This window comes from Aspergillus foveolatus (genome assembly GCF_047715535.1).
Source record: "Aspergillus foveolatus strain CBS 279.81 unplaced genomic scaffold BDW70scaffold_118, whole genome shotgun sequence".
NCBI lineage: Eukaryota > Fungi > Ascomycota > Eurotiomycetes > Eurotiales > Aspergillaceae > Aspergillus > Aspergillus foveolatus.
In genome coordinates, this window is record NW_027396182.1 from 1 (window position 1) to 18,626 (window position 18,626).

The 18,626-nt window shown below is 53.5% G+C and overlaps 8 protein-coding genes across 8 annotated transcripts; 5 read left to right on the plus strand and 3 right to left on the minus strand.

Annotated features, from left to right (window-relative positions):
* The first annotated feature begins 416 nt into the window (after positions 1-416).
* Positions 417-1,419, plus strand: BDW70DRAFT_145025 (flavin reductase family protein). The gene is made up of 2 exons (XM_073738357.1): positions 417-820; positions 870-1,419. The coding sequence occupies exons 1-2, from the start codon at positions 461-463 to the stop codon at positions 1,371-1,373; spliced, it is 864 nt and encodes a 287-aa protein (XP_073591156.1). The 5' UTR covers positions 417-460; the 3' UTR covers positions 1,374-1,419.
* Positions 1,388-3,678, minus strand: BDW70DRAFT_154261 (Zn(II)2Cys6 transcription factor; the record flags this gene model as incomplete). The annotated part of the gene is made up of 2 exons (XM_073739806.1): positions 1,388-1,683; positions 1,758-3,678. 2 exons carry the CDS (start codon positions 3,676-3,678, stop codon positions 1,388-1,390), a joined length of 2,217 nt encoding a protein of 738 aa, XP_073591157.1.
* An 840-nt stretch (positions 3,679-4,518) lies between these two features.
* Positions 4,519-5,906, minus strand: BDW70DRAFT_166173 (N-carbamoyl-D-amino-acid hydrolase; the record flags this gene model as incomplete). Its single annotated transcript, XM_073741924.1, has 1 exon — positions 4,519-5,906. The coding sequence occupies exon 1, from the start codon at positions 5,593-5,595 to the stop codon at positions 4,519-4,521; it is 1,077 nt and encodes a 358-aa protein (XP_073591158.1). The 5' UTR covers positions 5,596-5,906.
* On the plus strand, positions 5,907-8,901 carry BDW70DRAFT_166177 (transcription factor domain-containing protein). The gene is made up of 5 exons (XM_073741925.1): positions 5,907-6,318; positions 6,369-6,503; positions 6,559-6,785; positions 6,834-7,557; positions 7,618-8,901. The coding sequence occupies exons 1-5, from the start codon at positions 6,248-6,250 to the stop codon at positions 8,879-8,881; spliced, it is 2,421 nt and encodes an 806-aa protein (XP_073591159.1). The 5' UTR covers positions 5,907-6,247; the 3' UTR covers positions 8,882-8,901.
* On the minus strand, positions 8,212-9,781 carry BDW70DRAFT_145030 (putative 2-haloalkanoic acid dehalogenase). The gene is made up of 2 exons (XM_073738358.1): positions 8,680-9,781; positions 8,212-8,603 (listed from the first exon to the last, which is right to left on the minus strand). Exon 1 carries the CDS (start codon positions 9,648-9,650, stop codon positions 8,922-8,924), a length of 729 nt encoding a protein of 242 aa, XP_073591160.1. The 5' UTR covers positions 9,651-9,781; the 3' UTR covers positions 8,212-8,603; positions 8,680-8,921.
* Positions 9,782-10,030: 249 nt separating this feature from the next.
* On the plus strand, positions 10,031-11,817 carry BDW70DRAFT_145032 (NAD(P)/FAD-dependent oxidoreductase). The gene is made up of 4 exons (XM_073738359.1): positions 10,031-10,391; positions 10,456-10,745; positions 10,800-11,373; positions 11,425-11,817. The coding sequence occupies exons 1-4, from the start codon at positions 10,145-10,147 to the stop codon at positions 11,712-11,714; spliced, it is 1,401 nt and encodes a 466-aa protein (XP_073591161.1). The 5' UTR covers positions 10,031-10,144; the 3' UTR covers positions 11,715-11,817.
* Positions 11,818-12,337: 520 nt separating this feature from the next.
* On the plus strand, positions 12,338-14,257 carry BDW70DRAFT_164571 (amino acid permease/ SLC12A domain-containing protein; the record flags this gene model as incomplete). Its single annotated transcript, XM_073741498.1, has 6 exons — positions 12,338-12,536; positions 12,600-12,639; positions 12,704-13,194; positions 13,247-13,710; positions 13,760-14,038; positions 14,093-14,257. 6 exons carry the CDS (start codon positions 12,338-12,340, stop codon positions 14,255-14,257), a joined length of 1,638 nt encoding a protein of 545 aa, XP_073591162.1.
* A 1,914-nt stretch (positions 14,258-16,171) lies between these two features.
* On the plus strand, positions 16,172-18,170 carry BDW70DRAFT_145033 (glycosyl hydrolase family 3 C-terminal domain-containing protein). Its single transcript, XM_073738360.1, has one exon. The coding sequence runs from the start codon at positions 16,183-16,185 to the stop codon at positions 18,043-18,045; it is 1,863 nt and encodes a 620-aa protein (XP_073591163.1). The 5' UTR covers positions 16,172-16,182; the 3' UTR covers positions 18,046-18,170.
* The last annotated feature ends 456 nt before the right edge of the window (positions 18,171-18,626 follow it).

The following is an 18,626-nucleotide window of genomic DNA, read 5'->3' on the forward strand; positions in this document are numbered from 1 at the left end:
ATTTTCGTTAATTTATGGCCATTGGCGCGTGTTTCTGAGCGTGACTTTCTTCCGTCTAGGCGAGCGCGAAGGGTAGTCCGAGATACCCCAAATACTTCTGCAGCTTTCTGTTTTGACTTTATTTTCTTTTTCTTATATGCAGATATCGCCATCTGCATACGGGATTCTTTGTTTAAAGGCATTTTATAAAGAATTGATGAAGATAAAACGCGTTGAAGAAGACAATATCAGATATTTTGGTGGTTGCGGAGAAAAGTGGCCGCTCGACCGTAGTGGCCGCTCGGCCGTGGAGTACGTTATCTTATCAACAGCCGAGGTCGGCCCACCTCCACTCGGCCTAGCTGATCGGCCAACTGCCGGTGGCCGTTTCATCACGATTGCGTTGACGTCAATTGATAGTATTATATATCTATGTGCGGATAACAGCTGTTGAATCATTCTACTTCAAAACACTGGTACAATGTCAGAAGAACAGGTCGAGGCGCCGAGTCACGAAGCTGCCATCCAGCGCAACCCCCACGGCGACTTCGGGGCGGTCGAGAGGGCACGCCCTCCCTTCGACCATGGATCCCAGATGACCTTCACCAAGACACCAAATCCGGACTGGCAGGCCGGTAGCGGTGCATCGAACGAGGAATGGAAGAAGCACGAGTTCGTAACGATTGACCCCTACGAAGAGGGCCGCGGGCCATGGCTCAACTACAAGCTCTTGGTTTCGGCTACAGTGCCGCGCCCGATCGCCTTGGCCAGTACCGTGTCGGCTGATGGCAAGACGGCGAATCTGGCGCCGTTTTCATTCTGGCAGTGTGCGGCTGTCGATGTAGGGTTGCTCGACTGTGTTGTTGAGTGCTAGGCTGATCGTGGTATAGCCTCCCATGTACTCCATCTCCTTCACCAGCAGAACGGCCAACGATACCCTGACCAACCTGCTGGCGACGAAGGAAATGTGCATTTCGATGACGACCGAGTCCATTGTAGAAGCCGCCAACTTTGCTTCCGTCAATTCGCCGCGGCATATCTCGGAATGGCCCCTGTCAGGGCTGACCCCAAAGCCCAGCGACCTGGTCAAGCCTGCCCACGTCGCGGAATCCCCGTACTCGGTCGAGTGTAAGCTGCATTCGGTGCAGGACTTCTACAGCAAGACGGATCGCTCCGTGCGAACATCCACCATGGTGATTGTTGAAGTCATCCGCTTCCATATTTGGAACGACGCGATTGGAGAGGATCGAGCCACGGCCGATGTCACCAAGCTGCGGCCAGTGTTTAGGGCTGGAGGGATCATGTACGGGGCCTGTCCGACTGCATTCGAGCTGCCGCGGCCAGTGGCCTTTCGAGAGTTGCGCGAGGACGAGAAGATTAAGAATTTAATCTAGAGGCAATTCACCATCTACTCTACGAGGCTGGCATGGGAGATTTCCTTCCATTCATTCATCAGGGCATCCAGTCTCAAAAGGGCAAGGTTAGTCAAGCCTTTGCGACCACCGGCACCGCGGCTGGCCAGGATCAGGTGCCACCGCCATTTCGGCATCAGTGCTTGGAGCTTCTCGAGTTGGCTGGTGAGAAAGCAAGATCCGGTCTTGTTTGGAGAAGAAGGGGCGCTCAGAGGCCATGCTTGAAAGCGGGAGGTGAGCAGGTAGAGGTGTAGGAGCAAAGTCGAAATGGAAGAAAAATTATGCCGTGACCCTATGACCATGTCAGTAAACGCTGTTGCAATCATCTTATCGCATCGATGAGAGTAATTTTGGAGGGTCCCTTACATCCGGGCCAGAACGAATCCCACTCAGCAGTCGTGAGCTTCGTGAGAGAGGCGAGGAGCGTCTTGGTATTTGATAGGGCGCCTTCAACGACCGCTTCAGCGGCGTCCAGGTCGATGTCGAGCGAAGTCGGGGCATTGTGCCATGCATGGCCCTGCAGCGCTACTAGTGACACAGGGCGGATCAGCGCCCGATATATAGCTAGTTGTGCTGTCATGTGCGCCAGGTGCAGGGAGAAGTTCCCGCTGAGCCGGGGACCGTCATTATCGTCTAAAGGTTCCACAATCCGCCGATCATGAGGCTGCAAGCGAGATGGAAGGCTATCGAGCCAGGCCCTCAGGCGCAGTCGAAGGCCTTTCGCCAGTTCCAAGGAGACAGAAAGGGAGGCCGAGGTGTGGTCAGAGGCTGCGAGGCTAAAGTATGATCGAACCACGTCATCAAGGATAAAAGTGAGTTGGTTCAAGTACACGAAAGGTGAGGGGCCAACTGGGCGGTCGTCAAGGGCCGCTATGTCAGACTCCTCCAATGGAGATACGTTGTATTCGCTATCGTGATACTGACTGGGCATCCCATCGCTGAATGCCATCCACTTCTCCGTCACCCATGCGACCCACCAAAGGCATCTCCGGAGCTTGCGCTGGTGCGGCGAAAGCGTGTCCCACCTACCCGGTTCCCGGTTCAGGCCGAGAGTGTACGTTGACGCGACAAGGAGCCCTCGAATGTTGGAGTCCATCGATCCTTCAAAGGAGAGCTCGTCAGGCAAGTGCCGATGGAGGAGCAGGATCAAGACCTGCACCGTTGACAGCCGCGGGGAGGCGAGCTCCCCCAGTACCAGTCGCCAGCTCAACTGATACAGCCGGCCTGGAGACGGAGGGTTAGACGATTCGAGGCACAGAACATCGTCGTAAGCCACAAAGTGACTTGCAGTAGCAGCTATCGCAGCCAGCAGGGCGGTCGAGTCCAAAAGGCGGGAACTTTCTTTAGTCAGCGTCCTCCGGTCGATGATGGGTAGGTACGGGTGCACAAAGCGGGAAAAGAGGGCGCAGAGCCGCTGCACCGTATCGGGGTTCAGCAACTGCTGGACCTCTTGTCGCGCCTCTTGGACCAGCTTGGTGTCTGTAATCTCGTGCCCTCTGGGGAACGACGGGTTCCGACACATGGTCAGCAGCGGCGGGGGTTTGGACTCGGCCAGCGAGCTCTCCAGATTCTGTAGGCGCTGGTAGACAATATGAGTATGCCTGGAAAGAGAGGTGTTCTGTTCGTCGTAGTGACGATGGGCGAGAAGGTAGGTGTCGAGGTCCCCTGATGATCCAACGAAGCGCATCAGAGGCGACGACGGTCGACCGCTCGTGATCTCGGAAGACGCCGGCGAGGCCGCCGCGTTCCTTTCTTGACAGGACCGCGACTGACTGGATGCAGGCGTCGGGGTGGGCACTGAATTCGCAGCATGTATAGAAGCGGGACTGCAGTGGACAGCATCCTGCGGACTAGAACCGTTGGTCTTGTGGTCCCGTCGACCGTCTGGGGAGTGCATCCCTTGCAAAACGGCCGAGGGTGAGAAACTATAGGTATTGATATCGTACAACTCATGGTCGAGGCTCGATTCTGGTCCGACTTGTTGGGACGCAACGCCCATTTGCGGATCGCCGGATCCAAGTGCATCTCCCGCTGTATCCATGCTGTCGACAGGGAGAGGCGAGACCGAGGCCCGCAGCCGGCGACGCTTGCGAGGGGCCTCGTCAAAGGTGCAAGCATGCTGCTTGACCAGACAGAGCTCGCAGGGCTCGCCGATTCTGCTTATCTTGCAGGCGACTTTGCGGAAGCGGCAAAAGTCGCACGGCCGATTGCGACGGGAGCGCGGCGATCTGGCGGAGGCACTGCCATAGCCCTGGAAAGTGGGCTGGATTGGACTTGGAGCAGCCATCGAGGGTGTCAGCAGAGCTGGAGGGTGCACAGAAGATGACTCCAGAGTCTCCAAGTAGAGCGATTCCAAGTCGAGCGATATCGGTCCACTCTTATCTTAGTCGCTTCATGCTAGTCTACTAGATAGTGGTCTTGGGTACTCCAATACTCCCGTCTCCCCTCCAGACCATGCTTGGTCAGATGCAGTGACGGCAAAGGCAAGGTCCTATAGATTCAAGGCCATGATCAGATATGTTGTCTCTTTTCAATGCAGGCTGGTCAATCGTACTCAGCGTGGTCTTAGATGATGTTTCTTTGTACATTGAATTATGGATGAATTATGCATTTACGCACTAGAATACGCACTAGATTACACACTAGATTATGCACTAGATTATGCACTGGAACTGGATTATGCATTGAATGGTGCGATATTTTGCATTGACAGCTCCCAGACGAAGCTGTGACTACATAGAATATATATCTGCTGAGTCGCAACCTCACTAATCAAATCAACAGGTAGAATGGCCCCAACCCTCACCCTGGATGCAGCGCAGAACATGTATACATATTAATAAGATATTCAAGCACATTGACCCAGGCAGATCTCGAAGGAGAAGAGATTGGCTCCCTCTCGACTTCTTGTGGAAAGTAATGGATGTCCTTCTGTTATTGGATAGCCGGTATGGCCGGCATATCTAGCTTACTAAGTAATGACTAAGAGAGCCCACCCCCACGAGCAGGCGGTACCATAGGGCAGTATGCTCCGACACTTCGAGTCGGGCACGTGACGGAGACCGCTCTACGCAGTCTTAGTCTTGGCGTTTCCCCCTCCATTCGCACCCAAACAAGTCTGCACACTTCACGACAACAAGGGTGGTTCTTCCACGCCGGCTCTCTCCAGCAACAGTCCATATGCGTCTAATCGCCGATGCCGCCCTAGATTAAATGTCTTGGTCTTGCCAGCGCGGCATTTTCTGAGGTCTAGTGTCGCGGTCACAATCTCGTCCCCCTTGGTGCGGGCCTCGGCGACCACGTACCCCTTGGGGTCGACAATACAGGTCCCCGCAATAAGCGGATGACCGTCCTCCTCACCGGCCTTAGCCACGTTGACACTGAAACATGCATTCATGTAGCTGTTCGCCGTCAGACTGAGTCGATTATGGAATAGGACCTCTTTCTCCGCTTCTTCCCGACTGAGTGGCTTCGATTCATACAGGTCGCTGCCGAGGAGCTGCGGCGCATAGGCCGTCGTGTTGTATCCGCATAGTACGACCTCTGCGCCCTGGAGACCGTACGCGCGCCATGCTTCTGGCCACCGGCGGTCGTTGCAGATGAGCATGCCGAAGATGGGGTCGCCCTGGCCGTGGGGTGCCGGGGGTGCGTCCGGTGTGGCCTTCAGCGCGTGTTGTACTAGTCCGGGGACCCGGAATGCCTGGAAGCCGGCACCGTTCTTGAAGTATCGTTTCTCCAACTGCTGCGTTGCGCCGGGCTCAGGGAATGGCTCGACGACTCCCGGGAGATGGACCTTGCGGTACTTGGCCAGCACCGTGCCTGATCGTCCGGAGTAGTAGACGGCCGAGTTGTAGAATTCTCCTGTTTCGCCGTCCTTCCATGCCTCTGCATATCCCACGTAGACATCGACCCCAAGCTTCTTGGCATGGTCGAAGAGCGGCTTTACGTTCGGAGACTGATCGATCGGGCAGCTGGGTGATTCGGGCTCAAAGTAGCTGTGCAGCTCTTGCTCGTCTGGGAAGAAGTAGCGCGGGAAGAAGGTCGTGAAGGCCAGCTCAGGGAAAACAACCACTTGAGCCGGTGGTCTTTGCGATACGGCCTCGTCTAGCAGAGATGTCATGCGCGACAGAACGCTCTCGCGTGAGTCGCTTCGTTGGATCGGGCCCAGCTGGGCAGCGGCAAAAGTGACCTGGCGGGAAGACATGGTCGAGTTCACTCCGATGTCTCGTCTTGCCTGAGCAAGAAGGCGCCTTTTGTTGCCGGCCAGTCCATCGCCAGGTCTCCACACTCACCTTGGCCGTCGCTTGCTTATCGGCCGTTGGAGGTGGCTAGTCTGAGCCTCACAGCATCGTCACGGCGATCCGTGACGTCCGGCCGCGGAGCCCTGTCAGCTGAACAACCACCTCAATCTTTAGGGTTCGCTCGTTCAGTGATCCTGATTATCAAAGACATGTAATAGTCCTATTCCGGAGATAGTTTGTTGCTTGGCGATATTGGGCCCCGATTCAAAATTCTCTCCAGGACTGCTGAGGTTGTTTAACCCCGGAACGGCCACATGGCGAGTGTAGCTGTCTTGTTGCAGTCTTCGCGACACCGTATCTTCGCGACACCGTATCTTCGCGACACCGTTTATAGGAAACTAGAAATGTCGCCGCTTGTAGAGATGCCTTGGGCTTCAGTAGAAACCGTCCCGTGACCTTATCACCCCTCTTAATGGCTTGGGCGTCGCGCTATAGTGCATAGGGAAAGGCGCTTCTCCAACTAGATAATGCCCCCGCTTTACCACGAAATAGCTCTGAGGACCGATATCTCAGTATTATACGATTTACTGTGCCAAACAACCGTTGATAATTGGCATGGAGACTCCCGTAAACGCACCTGTCAAGCGACGAAGGACGCGCGAGGATAGGAGACGAACTGCCCGTGCGTAAGTGAAGATCGAGCCATCATCGGGAGTCACTGACAAGGACGGTGCAGTTGCGACAGATGTCGAAGACTAAAGGAGAGATGCGAAGGCGGCATCCCCTGCTCGCGATGCATGCATCTCCGTCGTACTTGCGAGTTTAAGCGTCTATCATCCGTTGATCATGATCAGTCCCCGGTCCAGGTGAAGTATGGCTGGCTACTAGTCGTTGCAAAGGGGAATTGGCTAATTCTGCATGACTAGGTCTACAGCGCCTGAAGTCAATGTCCATGAGTTGTTAGAGCGAGTATTGTACATGGAGAGAATCCTGAAACACAAGTTTGAAGGCATCGACCTCGACCTTGACAGCCTACGCCGAATGGCCAGGGCCATAGATGAGCATGAACAGAATAACAGCTCAGCACCGCCAGACGAGGATTCGATCGAGGACGAAGTCTGCACTATCGATCCAGTCGAGGATACGACGACGCGTAAGTCAATCTGCTCTTGAAAAAGAGGGCCAGTAATGACTGTGGTAGACTACTCTGGCGAGTTCTCGTACTGGAATTTCTCGATGCGTGTCAAGCGGCACATTGAGGACCGCATGGTATACAACTCATGTTTTACATACGCCCAGTATCAGAAGCTAATGGCAGCGCAGCAAACCCAAGACCCTCTACAGGTCTCCAACTACTGGCGTGCTGAACAGCTGCACTCTGGTGCAAACAGTATCGCAGCAGCAATATCCTGCTGCCCGCCGCGCCACATTGCTGATTTCCTGATTAATGTGTTCTTCAAGCACGCAGAGACGTACTACTACGTCCTAGACAAGGAGTGGCTTACAGATAAAGTGGATGATCTATACAACGACCGCGGGCGGTTTGGAAACAAGAGCGCCGCGGTCGTGAGTATAGTTCTCACTGTCTTCGCCATTGCCACCCAATACGCGTACCTTGACTCGCCTACTCCGAAGTCAGCGGAATTCACTGAAGATGCACTAGGAACGATGTTCTATCAGCAAGCGATTCGGCTCTTACCGGAAATAATTGAAGCATCTTCTCTCGAAAGCGTCCAGGCGTGTTTGCTTTTTGCTATCTATGCGCTCCCTCTTGACGCCTCTGGCCTTGGATATATTTACATCACCCTCACTAACCGACTAGGGATGCAGAACGGGTTGCACAGAAGGTACACTGGCACCGGCCTGAGCGCCGCCATGGTCGAGATGAGGAACCGCGTATGGTGGACAGCATACACACTTGAAAGGTACGAGGGCAAGGCATAAACGCTGCAAATTCAAATACCACGAGTGCTGATGAAAGACAGGAAACTCTCAATTTTTCATGGCCGGCCGTTGTCGACGCACCGATTCGACGTGGACGCTCCTTTACCCACGCATAGAGACGATCTGCAGTGCGAGATCATACCTTATATGGTCGCATCCATCCAGCTTACACAGCGGTTAGAGGAGCTTTGCCGGGAGATGTACGTCTGCTCATTGTCTGTCCTCTCGTTTGCGACTGACGAATGCTACAGGTTTTTACTACGCACCTGTCCGAAACACGAGCGCTCATCCATATTGTCGAGGCTGGTGGACGGGAAGAATAGTCTGGAAGCCTGGTGGAAGACGCTGCCGGATGAGGTCCAGGCGCAAAAGAACGTACCCTACCAGCAGACTAATTCTCATTTCCGGTTATACATACATATCCGGCTGGAATACTGCCTTGTTTCTATGTTTATCGGACGGCCACTCCTTCTAAACCGGGCTGCTTCTCGCTCTTCGCCTGCTTCACCGGAAACACAAAACAGTGACAACCGCGCAGTGACCACAAGTGCCACTAACAACCATACAAAGCACCGCCAGCAGCTAGTTGATTCCTGCATCCAAGCTGCTAAGGAAGCCCTGAGGCTGTGCAGTACCCTGCGCAATAATGGACCTGGTCTCGCTCGCGCTTCGTATGTTGAATACAGCTCCTGCCGGGGATCTTTATTGGCACTCATTGCCCGCTCAATTCAAGGCCAATCGAGCCAGTTTCAGGGTGAACTGCGTCAGGGCCTGGAGATGATTCGCGAGATGGCTGCTGCCGGGGACTCGGCGAGATCGGAGGTGGCATTCCTGGAGTCACTTGAGCACGCGTTGGCACGTTTGCAATGCGCGAATGAGGCGGATGGAACCGGCAATGGAGATACGCCAGGAAGCAAATCTGGTGCAGACTATGAGGGTTTCAAACAGTGGGAAACCATGTGGAAGTCTAGTGGCAGCACACACCCGGAGAATATGCACAGCCAATGGAACCCCGGCTTGACATCATCTGGAAGCCAAAACCACTTGGATGAGCATATACCGCAGTCGTTCAGAAACGGAATCTCCTCTTCAATGAGTCATACCGAAGACATGCCCAACATACACTCCCCGTGCTCCTTTGACGCGCTGCCCTTCGACAACGGCAGCCTGCCCGTCCAACCTGAGCTTCGATTCTTGCAGGAGTTTCTGGCGATGCCCGGATACACGTTTGACACTGGTTTTGGAGTCGACGACAGCCTTGATGGTTTAGAAGGCACTGGCTCTTCTTTTCCGGGGTCAAGATGATCAGGAAATAATTCGGATCTAGCGGACACTATACACAATATCATGACGCAGAGGCCTTGACAATCCCTTCCGCCATATCCACCAGACTATCTGCAATAACATCCATATTGGTATCAAAGATCTCCAGACACGGATCCTGCTCGTAGACCGTACAATAAGCCCCCCGAAACCCAACTTTGACTGCCGCTGAGACATCCCACATATGTGCTGCAGCGAACCACTTCTCGTCGCGAGGCGCAAACTGCTCGAACACTGGTCGGTATGCACCCAGTGCTGGCTTGGCCACCCGCTTGCTGTCGCAGCTGATGATATTCTCTGCTGGAAAGTCCACGCCTCCTCGCTCAAAATACCCCTTCACCCTTGCGATGTCCCCTGTTGTGAGGCACCAGATGGTGAACCCTGACTCCCTTAATTTCGCAAAGCACTCTTTGATCCCAGGTCGGAGCTGCAGGCTCCAGTATCCCTGGATACACTCGTCACGCTCGGCCTCGGTAGCTAGCGCTCGGGGGTCTTTGATCCCTGCCATATGAAGAGTTCGATAGAAGACCGCCTCGAGGATGTGTTTGTAGGGCCGATGTCGCTCTGATATGGACAAGAATGTGAATTCCAGCTCAGCCGCCGTCATCCAGCTGTAGCCGAAGAATTGAGGCGTGATGTTGTTGGCGCGCAGGCGGTCACCTAGGACTCCGTCGATGGCGTTGAAATAGGCGTCGAAAGAGACACATGTGCCGACGACGTCGAAGACGACGTGCTTCTGTGCAGTAATCATTGTATGGATATTTGGCTGTGGAAGGGTGACGGACGGGAGTCAATGGTAGGCTGGTAGCCGTATTATTGCAAAAAATAAAGAATAATGAATGCAATCCACAAACCAATACTCGTTTTAAGCGACTCTCAAAATCTTCTACAAAGCTTATCGCCCGCCTCGTCTTCCAATCTTATCTGCTGATAATCTCGACCGGAAGAGCATCCGGGCCAGCTGGCCTTTAGCAGTTATCGCCACGCACCGGGCGTATCTACAGGCATGTATTAGTTGGAGACGCGCACACCGGCGTTTAACCGCTTAAGCCCCGGTCTGACGTCTTACTCCTTATCGTCTGATCCAATCAGTCGTTCCACCATCTCCAATTGTCTGTGGACCTAGGGGGTAGCTGTTGGTAGCTCCGTTCTTATCTGATCTTCCGTATAAAGCCTTGCTTCGTGGGGATAACGTCGGCTTCTCGTAGCCTCAAAAGATCTCACAGAACTTTATTATCATTCGCCATGACATCCAAACCATTTCCTGTTGCTAACAGCATCACACCGTTCTGGCGCACGGAACCAAGTACGTTGGACAACTACCGCTCAACCGCGACCCTGCCCCCTGCGGCCGACATCGTGGTCATTGGCGCGGGATACGCCGGTGCCTCGACAACATACCACTTGCTCGATCAAGCCGAGCCGTTTTCTCGACCGTCGATTGTGATCCTCGAAGCGCGTCAGGTCTGTTCCGGCGCGACGGGGAGGAATGGTACCAGCCTTTCACCTTACCGGAAGTCAAATCCACAAGTCCTCGTACTGACAGCTCATGGCAGGCGGCCACCTGAAACCGGACGTGTACAATTTCGTCGGCACTGTCGCAGAGACACATGGTATCACCGCCGCAGCCGAGCTCGCGGCCTTCGAGACCGCACATATTCCCGCAATTGAGGCGGTCGTGGAACGGGAGAAGATCGCATGCGATCTGGTCGTAGCACAGGCGCATGACGTCCAACTAGATGAGCAGCACACAGAGAAACTCCGGAAGGCCTATGAGACCCTTTTGGCAAATGGTTCGGAGGCTACGAAGACCGCCGCCTTCACTACGGATATGGAGGCGGAGATGGTGTGTCTGGGAATCTCCCCCGGTTGTGGTCGCCAGTCACTGACAGCCTGACAGGTCTCGGGAGTCAAGGGTGCGAAGAGCTGCTTCAGCTACAAGGCCGGTCGTCTCTGGCCGTACAAATTCATTTGTGGCCTGCTCAAGAAGTGTATAGCCAAGGGGGCCAACTTGCAGACGAACACCCCCGTTGTAGATGTATCTGAGTCGAACAACGGCTGGATAGTGAAGACGGAGCGGGGATCAATTCGAGCCAAACAGGTGGTATTCGCCACCAATGCGTATACCTCTGGCATTGCGCCCGAGTATGCAGGCAAAATCGTCCCCGTCCGGGGCATTTGCAGCCGCGTCGTGGTGCCGAACCCGCCACATCCTCTGAGCCCGACTCTAGATTCCTCATACACGGTCCGCATCAAAGAGGGAATCTATGAGTATCTAGTTCCTCGCCCAGACGGAAGCATCATTATTGGTGGAGCCCGATCGGTCTATGTCCACGATCTGAAGAACTGGTATAATGTCACAGACGACAGCCGCTTGATCGAGCCGGCAGCGCATCACTTTGAGGGCTACATGCAAAAGTATTTCCACGGATGGGAGGATACGGGTGCATACACCGACCGGGTATGGACGGGTAGTAAGTGAAATGATGTCTATCATATATCGAGAGAAACTGACCGGCCTCTAGTCATGGGATACACGTCAGACTCTCTCCCCCACGTCGGGCGGGTTCCTTGCAAGGAGGGACAATTTATCATCGCGGGCTTCAACGGGCATGGTATGCCACAGATCTTCCTCTCCGCAAAGGGAATTGCGCAGATGATACTCAAGGGAGTCGAGTTTGAAGAGACGGGAATCCCATCCGTCTTTAAGACGACACAGGCCCGACTGGACAGCACGCAGAACACCATTCTCTCGGCCTCTCACCTCAAGCAAACGAGGACAGATGTCAGAGGGCCGGTTGTAGACGAGAAGTAATTGAATTTAGCGAGTCAATGGCCAGTTAGCAAGCAATAATCGCTGTTCCTATGCCTAATCGGTTTACTACCGCTTCTCAGCCCTAAAACCTCACAAGGTCCCCAGTGTAGCGCCGATCAAGAACAATTTCACTCGCACAGACTTGATTTTTTATTCCATAGCTCGATCGATATGCTACGCGAGATAACTGATCATGATAGCCCACCCTATGATAAGCGCCACTGAACGTAGTATGGTATCCCATGAATTCGTGCCATATCAGTTGGAGCGCATACTAATCTCCCAGAAGACGCTGAAGCACTAACCATGACCGCTCATTGTCTCCATTATCCCACAATCTAATTCGAGCCGAGCTACTAGCAACCAATAACATGCAGGCCATTGTCAAATCTCTTCCGGTTAACGCCCGGTCCGCCACCGGAAGATCTTTAATCAACCAAGGATCTTGTGCGTTCTTTATCTCTCTGAAGGGCAATACAGTTGTGCTTGGCTTGATATCGCGTTCTTGCATCTATGAGATAAACATTGCCCATAAATGCCGCTGACCGTCCGTACATTGCCGTCTGTCTATTGTATTTGGCACGCCATCTGCGTGTTACACCATCTTCGAACTTGCACGCAATATGCCAGACGAGAAGAAGACACCGGTGACGACCGCTAGCCAACCGGGTTCCGATGTCGAGGTGGGCCAGGTAGCCTCGACCGGGTACGATGAGAGTGGATGGAACCGGGGGCTATCGCCTCGTGCTGTCATCATGCTGTCCCTCGGTGGTGGGATTGGACTGGGTCTCTGGATCGGAACAGGGACAGCGCTGTCTGCTGGTGAGTAGATCGGGCCGCATGTGCAACACTTTACGTTAGCAGGCAAAGCTGACGGTGAGACAGCCGGGCCCGCAGGATGTGCTATTGGTTACGCATTGGTTGCGTGAGTACTGCTCTCCGCTTGCGTTGGTATAGACTGCTGATGGCATGGGTACTGTATTCTATAGGCTCGCAATCTACATTGAGTTCCTCTCAATCGGAGAGATGACCTGCTACAAACCCATTGGCGGAGGATACATCCGCCAATGCATGGAGTACGTCGACCCGGCAGCCGCGTTCGCAATGGGCATGAACCTGTGGTTCTCGTGGACTATGACAGTCCCAGCCGAGGTGATCGCCTGCATCAACGTGCTGCAGTATTGGGAGGCTCCGAGGAACTTCCCTACGGCAGCGTACATCACGATATTCGCCATAATCACCGCAATACCCAACCTATTTCATGTGCGCAAGTACGGCAGCATGGAAGTTGTAATGAGCGCACTCAAGGTCTTCTCAATTGCCTCTTCTATGTGCTTCTTATTTATCATGGCATCTGGTGGACTGCCTTCGCAGGCTGGCCCGCTTGTGTTCCACTACTGGAAAACGCCAGGGGCATTCAATAATGGAATCAAGGGCGTCTGCAAGGCCGTACTTCAGGCCGCGTTCAGCTGTCCCTCAGGTATGCCGTCCTGATAGATGCACCGAAAAAAGTCTCCTGCTAACCAACTCAGCCGGCTGGGTGGCCATCACAGCTGGTGAGATGAAGGATCCACGAAGGACAGTAAAACGCTCAACCAACCCGCTCTTCTGGCGAATGTTCCTCTTTTATATTGTCAACATCTGGCTCGTCGGCATGTGCGTGCCTTACAACCACCCAAACCTGACCACGTCCAGCACCCTGTCGAGCCCCTTCATCATTGCCATCCGCGACGGCGGTTCACCGACCTTTGCCCACATCATCAACGGCCTCGTCTTCGTCACCGTTCTCTCCTGCAGCATGACTTCATACTACGTGGCGAGCCGCTCCTTCTCGCATATGGCTGACATTGGCATCATTCACTCCTGGTTCGGCAAGAAGGACGCGGCCGGCCGTCCCTGGTTTGCGCTTGTCATGAGTGGCCTGCTGGGTGGAGGCCTGACATACTTGAATCTCAACAATACATCTACGCAGGTCTATAATTGGTTCTCGAACCTGGTAAGAGAGACTCCTTTACTTCACCAGTCCTTTTGCTCATAGCGTTCAGGTCGGCATCTCCTCCTTTTGCAACTGGTTTTTGATCTACGTCTCGCATATCCGATTCCGCCAGGGCCTCAAGTCCCAGGGAATCGACAACAGAACGCTCCCCTACCGTGATCGCTTCGCCCCCTACTCACAGTATCTTGGAATGGTGCTGATTATCCTCTTCCTTGCTGCGCAATTATACTTTGCCATTTATCCGTTTACTGGAAATCCTAGTGCGGAAAATTTCTTCGCTACGTACATCACTGTTCCGCTGTTTTTCGTGGACTACGTCTTATACAAGGTGCTTTTCCCTCCCTGGCCTTTCCAGATAGAAGTATAACTGACAGCATTGCAGCTCTATTTCAAGACGAAGCTAGTGGCGCCCAAAGACATGGATTTTGGCCCGGCAAAGTATTTTGACAGGATTGACGAAGACGAAAAAGAGCAGGAAAGGCTCAATCCGACGCCCAAGCAAACTTGGCTGGGTCGTATATGGGAAATGAGGACGGCGATCATCTGATAATCGAAAGCTGTTATTCTGGTCTATGTTGTCACTTTATTTTCTAGCTACCAAGTTGATGAAGCGTATCGATCACTAGCCATTGCCAACGATTCGTTCAGGTCAGTTGTCTATGCGTCAGGGCCTTATGTCACTTCAACTTTAGAAATAAGTCTGTAATAAACATCCATCCAAGGCGAACTAGCTTAAAGGAACATATACTAAAACTTTGCGGCAAAGACAGCCCTTAGCGATGTTTTGTTCTCCCTAAAGAATTCAAACTGCGTGTGATCCACTCAGCAAAGCTTTCGAAGAGAGACTAAAGTCACGAGTGTCAGAAATTAGGCAGAAGTTTTGGATATCAAGGTATGGTCGATGGAATGTCTGCGACTGACTGTAATTCAACATCTTTCGCACACATAATGTTACACAATGCCTCCGGTTCTGAGAGATCATGATTCATGAACTCGTGGTGCACCAAGTTCCCTGCAGTTTTCAGCCTTGTGCCACTAACGTTACTGTTATGTCGGGTGGGCCGAGTTTCAGGGTACGTTACAGAAGTTTCATCTCACAATGTCTCATATCACGATAGCCAGTCTTTCTCTGCCCTCTTGGGTTTTTTCAACGCTCTTCGAAGAACCCTCTTGGCCGACCCACAAGAACAGGACGGCTGGGCCGAAGTTAGCCCGAAGAGGTGCCAGTCATAGAGCAGAATTACTCGCTGCTGGTTGGTACTAATGTGACAAATGACTGTATGTTAAGATTTATGTCTATGACTGCAGACCAGTACTCTCAATATCATCATCCGCTGGGTCTGCAAGAATCCCCACGCCCATACTTTCCTGTATACCCAATACTCTTTATTGTGCAAACCCTGCAGAAGCCTATATCCTCTGTGATTGGCTGGAGTTCGCTCAAACACGTGAGTGTGTCCCACTACTTTAGTCTGTATACAACTCTTATTGGCTGCTCAGCCAGCCCCCGGCTTGCCGAACTGGCTGTTTTGCTACCGAATATCCACGTCATCAACAGACGCAAGAGCCCCAGTGTACGGCAGACCCTAAACTAATGAGTTAAAACAAGCTCTCGGGTTTTCCGAGCCGAATATGGTCTGTGCGCGGCAGACGCGTATGCTTCTCTATGATCATTATGGACCATGATATAAAGATCCTGGCCTGGGAGCCGAATAGCCTCAGTTGATCAATTGGAATCAGTACCCCTTTCCTTCCTTTTGCCGCATCTGAGAGCACTTTCTCTCCTCACTACGATGAGGGTCCCTTCGTTATCAATTCTCTCCTTCCTGCTCGGCACGGCGCTGGCCGCCACCAGCAATTCTGAAGCCGGCCTTCTGTCCAACGGCAAAGGTATCCTCTCTGCACGAGAAACCAGTTTTTGGCAAGTGGCTGACTCTTGACAGTCTCTCTCGGTGACTGGAAGTCCGCACACGAGAAAGCCTCGCAATTTGTTGCAAAGCTCAACACCACCGAAAAGATCAAGCTCATCACCGGCAGCAGTGTCACCACTACCGATGGCCAGACATTCACGGCTCTCGACATTCTCGACGGTGACATGGGCGCGCAAGCCTACTATTATGTCTCGGCGTTTAGTCTGTCCTCCGCTTTGGCCATGACTTGGGACAAGGAGGCCATGTACGAGCAGGGCAGGGCCGTTGCAGCCGAGTTTTACGGCAAGGGAATCCAGATGGTTGCCGGTCCGACCTCGCAGCCTCTTGGCCGTACTCCATGGGGCGGCCGGCTGGTGGAAAGCTTCGGGCCTGATCCGTACCTGAATGGTATTGCAACCGGCTTGGAAACCAGAGCCTATGCGGACGTGGGCATTATCGCCGGTGCTAAGGTAAGCATTTCCCCTGGTCTAACGAATTACGACAATCTAATGCGGTTCAGCACTTTATCCTTAACGAGCAGGAGACCAACCGGACCGGCAGCATGGGAGGCGGCGGCGGTGCTCCTGGTGGTGGCGGCATGGGGGGAGGCGCTGACTCTAGCTCTAGTGCCCCTGGGGGCATGTCTCCTACAAGCACTGCGGGAGCCATTCCATCGTCCACTTCGACGCCCGGCGGCTCTGGAATGGGTGGTGGAATGGCCGGTGGCGGTGCGTCCTTGTCCTCCTCGTCCTCCGGTGCTCCCTACTCGTCCAACGCCGATGACAAGACCCTCCACGAGACATACCTCTGGTCCTTCTACGACGCGGTCCACTCCGGCCTTGGTGGTGTGATGTGCGCCATGACCAAAGTCAACGGCACGCTCTCATGCCAGAGCTCCTTCCTCCTTCTGGATATTCTCAAGACCGAGCTTGGTTTCCCCGGTATGGTCTGGCCTGACACGAACGGCCAGCAGGATGCCCTCGCTTCTGCTGCTAATGGACTCGACTACGGTTCGTCCAGCCTCTGGAGTGAATCGACGCTTGAAGGGTACCTTGAGAGCAACAACATCACCGAAGCTCGTTTGAACGACATGGCCATCCGCAACCTAATGGGCTACTATTACGTCAACCTCGATAACGGCACTCAGCCCTCTACTGCCGCACAGGATGACTATGTCGATGTCCGCGCCAACCACGCCAAGCTGATCCGTTCTCATGGTTCTAAGTCGATGGTATTGCTGAAGAACAAAAACAATACCCTGCCCCTTAACAAGCCTCACAAAATGGCCATCTTTGGCTCGCACGCCCGTGCGGCGGTGGCTGGCCCTAACATGCAGTTCAGTGTCGAGGGTTCTGGACCTACGTACGACGGCCATATCGCGACGGACTCGGGATCTGGCCAGGCTTCTCTGCCATACCTAATCACTCCCGAAAATGCGCTCAACATCAAGGCGAGCCAGGATGGCACCATGCTGCGCTGGATAGCCAACGACACCTACGCCACCTCCAGTGGCTCTACGTTGGTCATGCAGGGCTCGTCCAGCACCTCTGTAACGCCCTCCATCAGTGCCTACTCCGAAAACATGGATGTCTGCCTGGTATTTATCAACGCATTTGCCGGCGAGGGTGCTGACCGCACGGAGCTGCGCAACAACGATCAGGACAATCTCATCAATGAGGTTGCAGACAACTGTGACAACACCGTTGTCGTGATCAACACGGTTGGCGCCAGAATCCTGGACAGCTGGATTGAGCACGAAAATGTCACGGCTGTGCTGTACGGCAGTCTGCTAGGTCAGGAATCAGGCAATTCCATTGTCGATGTCCTTTACGGCGATGTCAACCCCAGCGGCCGCCTTACCTACACCATCGCGAAGAACGAATCCGACTACAATGTGGATATCTGCTACACCGCGCAGTGCAATTTCACCGAGGGAAACTATATCGACTACCGCTACTTTGACGCCTACAACGTTACCCCCCGCTACGAGTTCGGCTACGGCCTTTCCTACACCGATTTCGCCTACTCAAACCTCCACATCCAGGGCCCCTCTGCCCTCTCCACCTATCCTACCGGTCAGCTAGCGGTTGGTGGCTATGAGGATCTGTGGGATACAGTCGCCAAGGTGACCGTGACCATCCGCAACACCGGCTCTCTTGATGGGGCCGAGGTGCCTCAGCTGTACATCTCGTACCCGGACGTCGCGAAGCAGCCAGTGCGCCAGCTGCGTGGTTTCGACAATGTCCACATCAAGAAGGGTCAATCGACCAAGGTGACCTTTGAGCTCCGCCGCCGTGACATCTCCTACTGGGATGTCCAGCACCAGAAGTGGGCAGTTGCCCCTGGTACCTATCAGGTTTGGGTGGGCGCCAGCTCCAGGGATCTCAGAACGCATGGCTCTTTCGTTGTCAAGACCAAGGCGTGAAACAAAGCGTCAAGGCATCAAGGCGAAATTTCTGACTGATAGAATTTGTAATTGAACTACCTGTATAGTACCAGTCACTCTCTTCCGAGCCACTCTTGTTGTGACGTCACGGCGATTATCAAAGCTAGAGTTCTCTTCAATAATCATTCGCTTCGTTTGCTAAAGATGACAATTTGCCAGGAGGCTTTCACCCGAAGCTTTATGACAGTCAGCCGAGGAAAAGATAATATGTCCGCGGTAAAACCATGAATCGAATGCTAGCTACCCATTCAACTATCGTAAACCGACTTCCTCACTTCAAAACTTGGGTGCCGGCTCTGAGGATTTGCTTTGCAAGCCGTGCGAGCAGAAAGTCCGACATCGAAAGGATGTTTAGACGGTAACATCGACGCCGCTTGGGATAGTCTAGCGTCCGATGGGCATAGCCAGTGCTAGAAAGGGTAAAGGATACTATGCACAGTTTCAGAATGCACAATTTCCGGTGTGGAATGTACCACTGTACTTATACCAGTTTCAGGCTGGTATGTTCTCATATCAGCAGTCAGCCGCCACTCAGCTACTACCTGCCAGTCAGGACAACC

Excerpts from the sequence above, each read along its gene's own strand:
- BDW70DRAFT_145025 (XM_073738357.1), top strand. The coding sequence starts at position 461 with ATGTCAGAAGAACAGGTCGAGGCGCCGAGTCACGAAGCTGCCATCCAG. Across the intron at positions 821-869 it reads GGCAGTGTGCGGCTGTCGAT|CCTCCCATGTACTCCATCTC; the intron begins GTAGGGTTGCTC and ends ATCGTGGTATAG.
- BDW70DRAFT_166177 (XM_073741925.1), top strand. The coding sequence starts at position 6,248 with ATGGAGACTCCCGTAAACGCACCTGTCAAGCGACGAAGGACGCGCGAG. Across the intron at positions 6,504-6,558 it reads CAGTCCCCGGTCCAGGTGAA|GTCTACAGCGCCTGAAGTCA; the intron begins GTATGGCTGGCT and ends CTGCATGACTAG. Across the intron at positions 6,786-6,833 it reads AGTCGAGGATACGACGACGC|ACTACTCTGGCGAGTTCTCG; the intron begins GTAAGTCAATCT and ends TGACTGTGGTAG.
- BDW70DRAFT_145030 (XM_073738358.1), bottom strand. The coding sequence starts at position 9,650 with ATGATTACTGCACAGAAGCACGTCGTCTTCGACGTCGTCGGCACATGT.
- BDW70DRAFT_145032 (XM_073738359.1), top strand. The coding sequence starts at position 10,145 with ATGACATCCAAACCATTTCCTGTTGCTAACAGCATCACACCGTTCTGG. Across the intron at positions 10,392-10,455 it reads CGGCGCGACGGGGAGGAATG|GCGGCCACCTGAAACCGGAC; the intron begins GTACCAGCCTTT and ends AGCTCATGGCAG. Across the intron at positions 11,374-11,424 it reads CGACCGGGTATGGACGGGTA|TCATGGGATACACGTCAGAC; the intron begins GTAAGTGAAATG and ends ACCGGCCTCTAG.
- BDW70DRAFT_145033 (XM_073738360.1), top strand. The coding sequence starts at position 16,183 with ATGGGAGGCGGCGGCGGTGCTCCTGGTGGTGGCGGCATGGGGGGAGGC.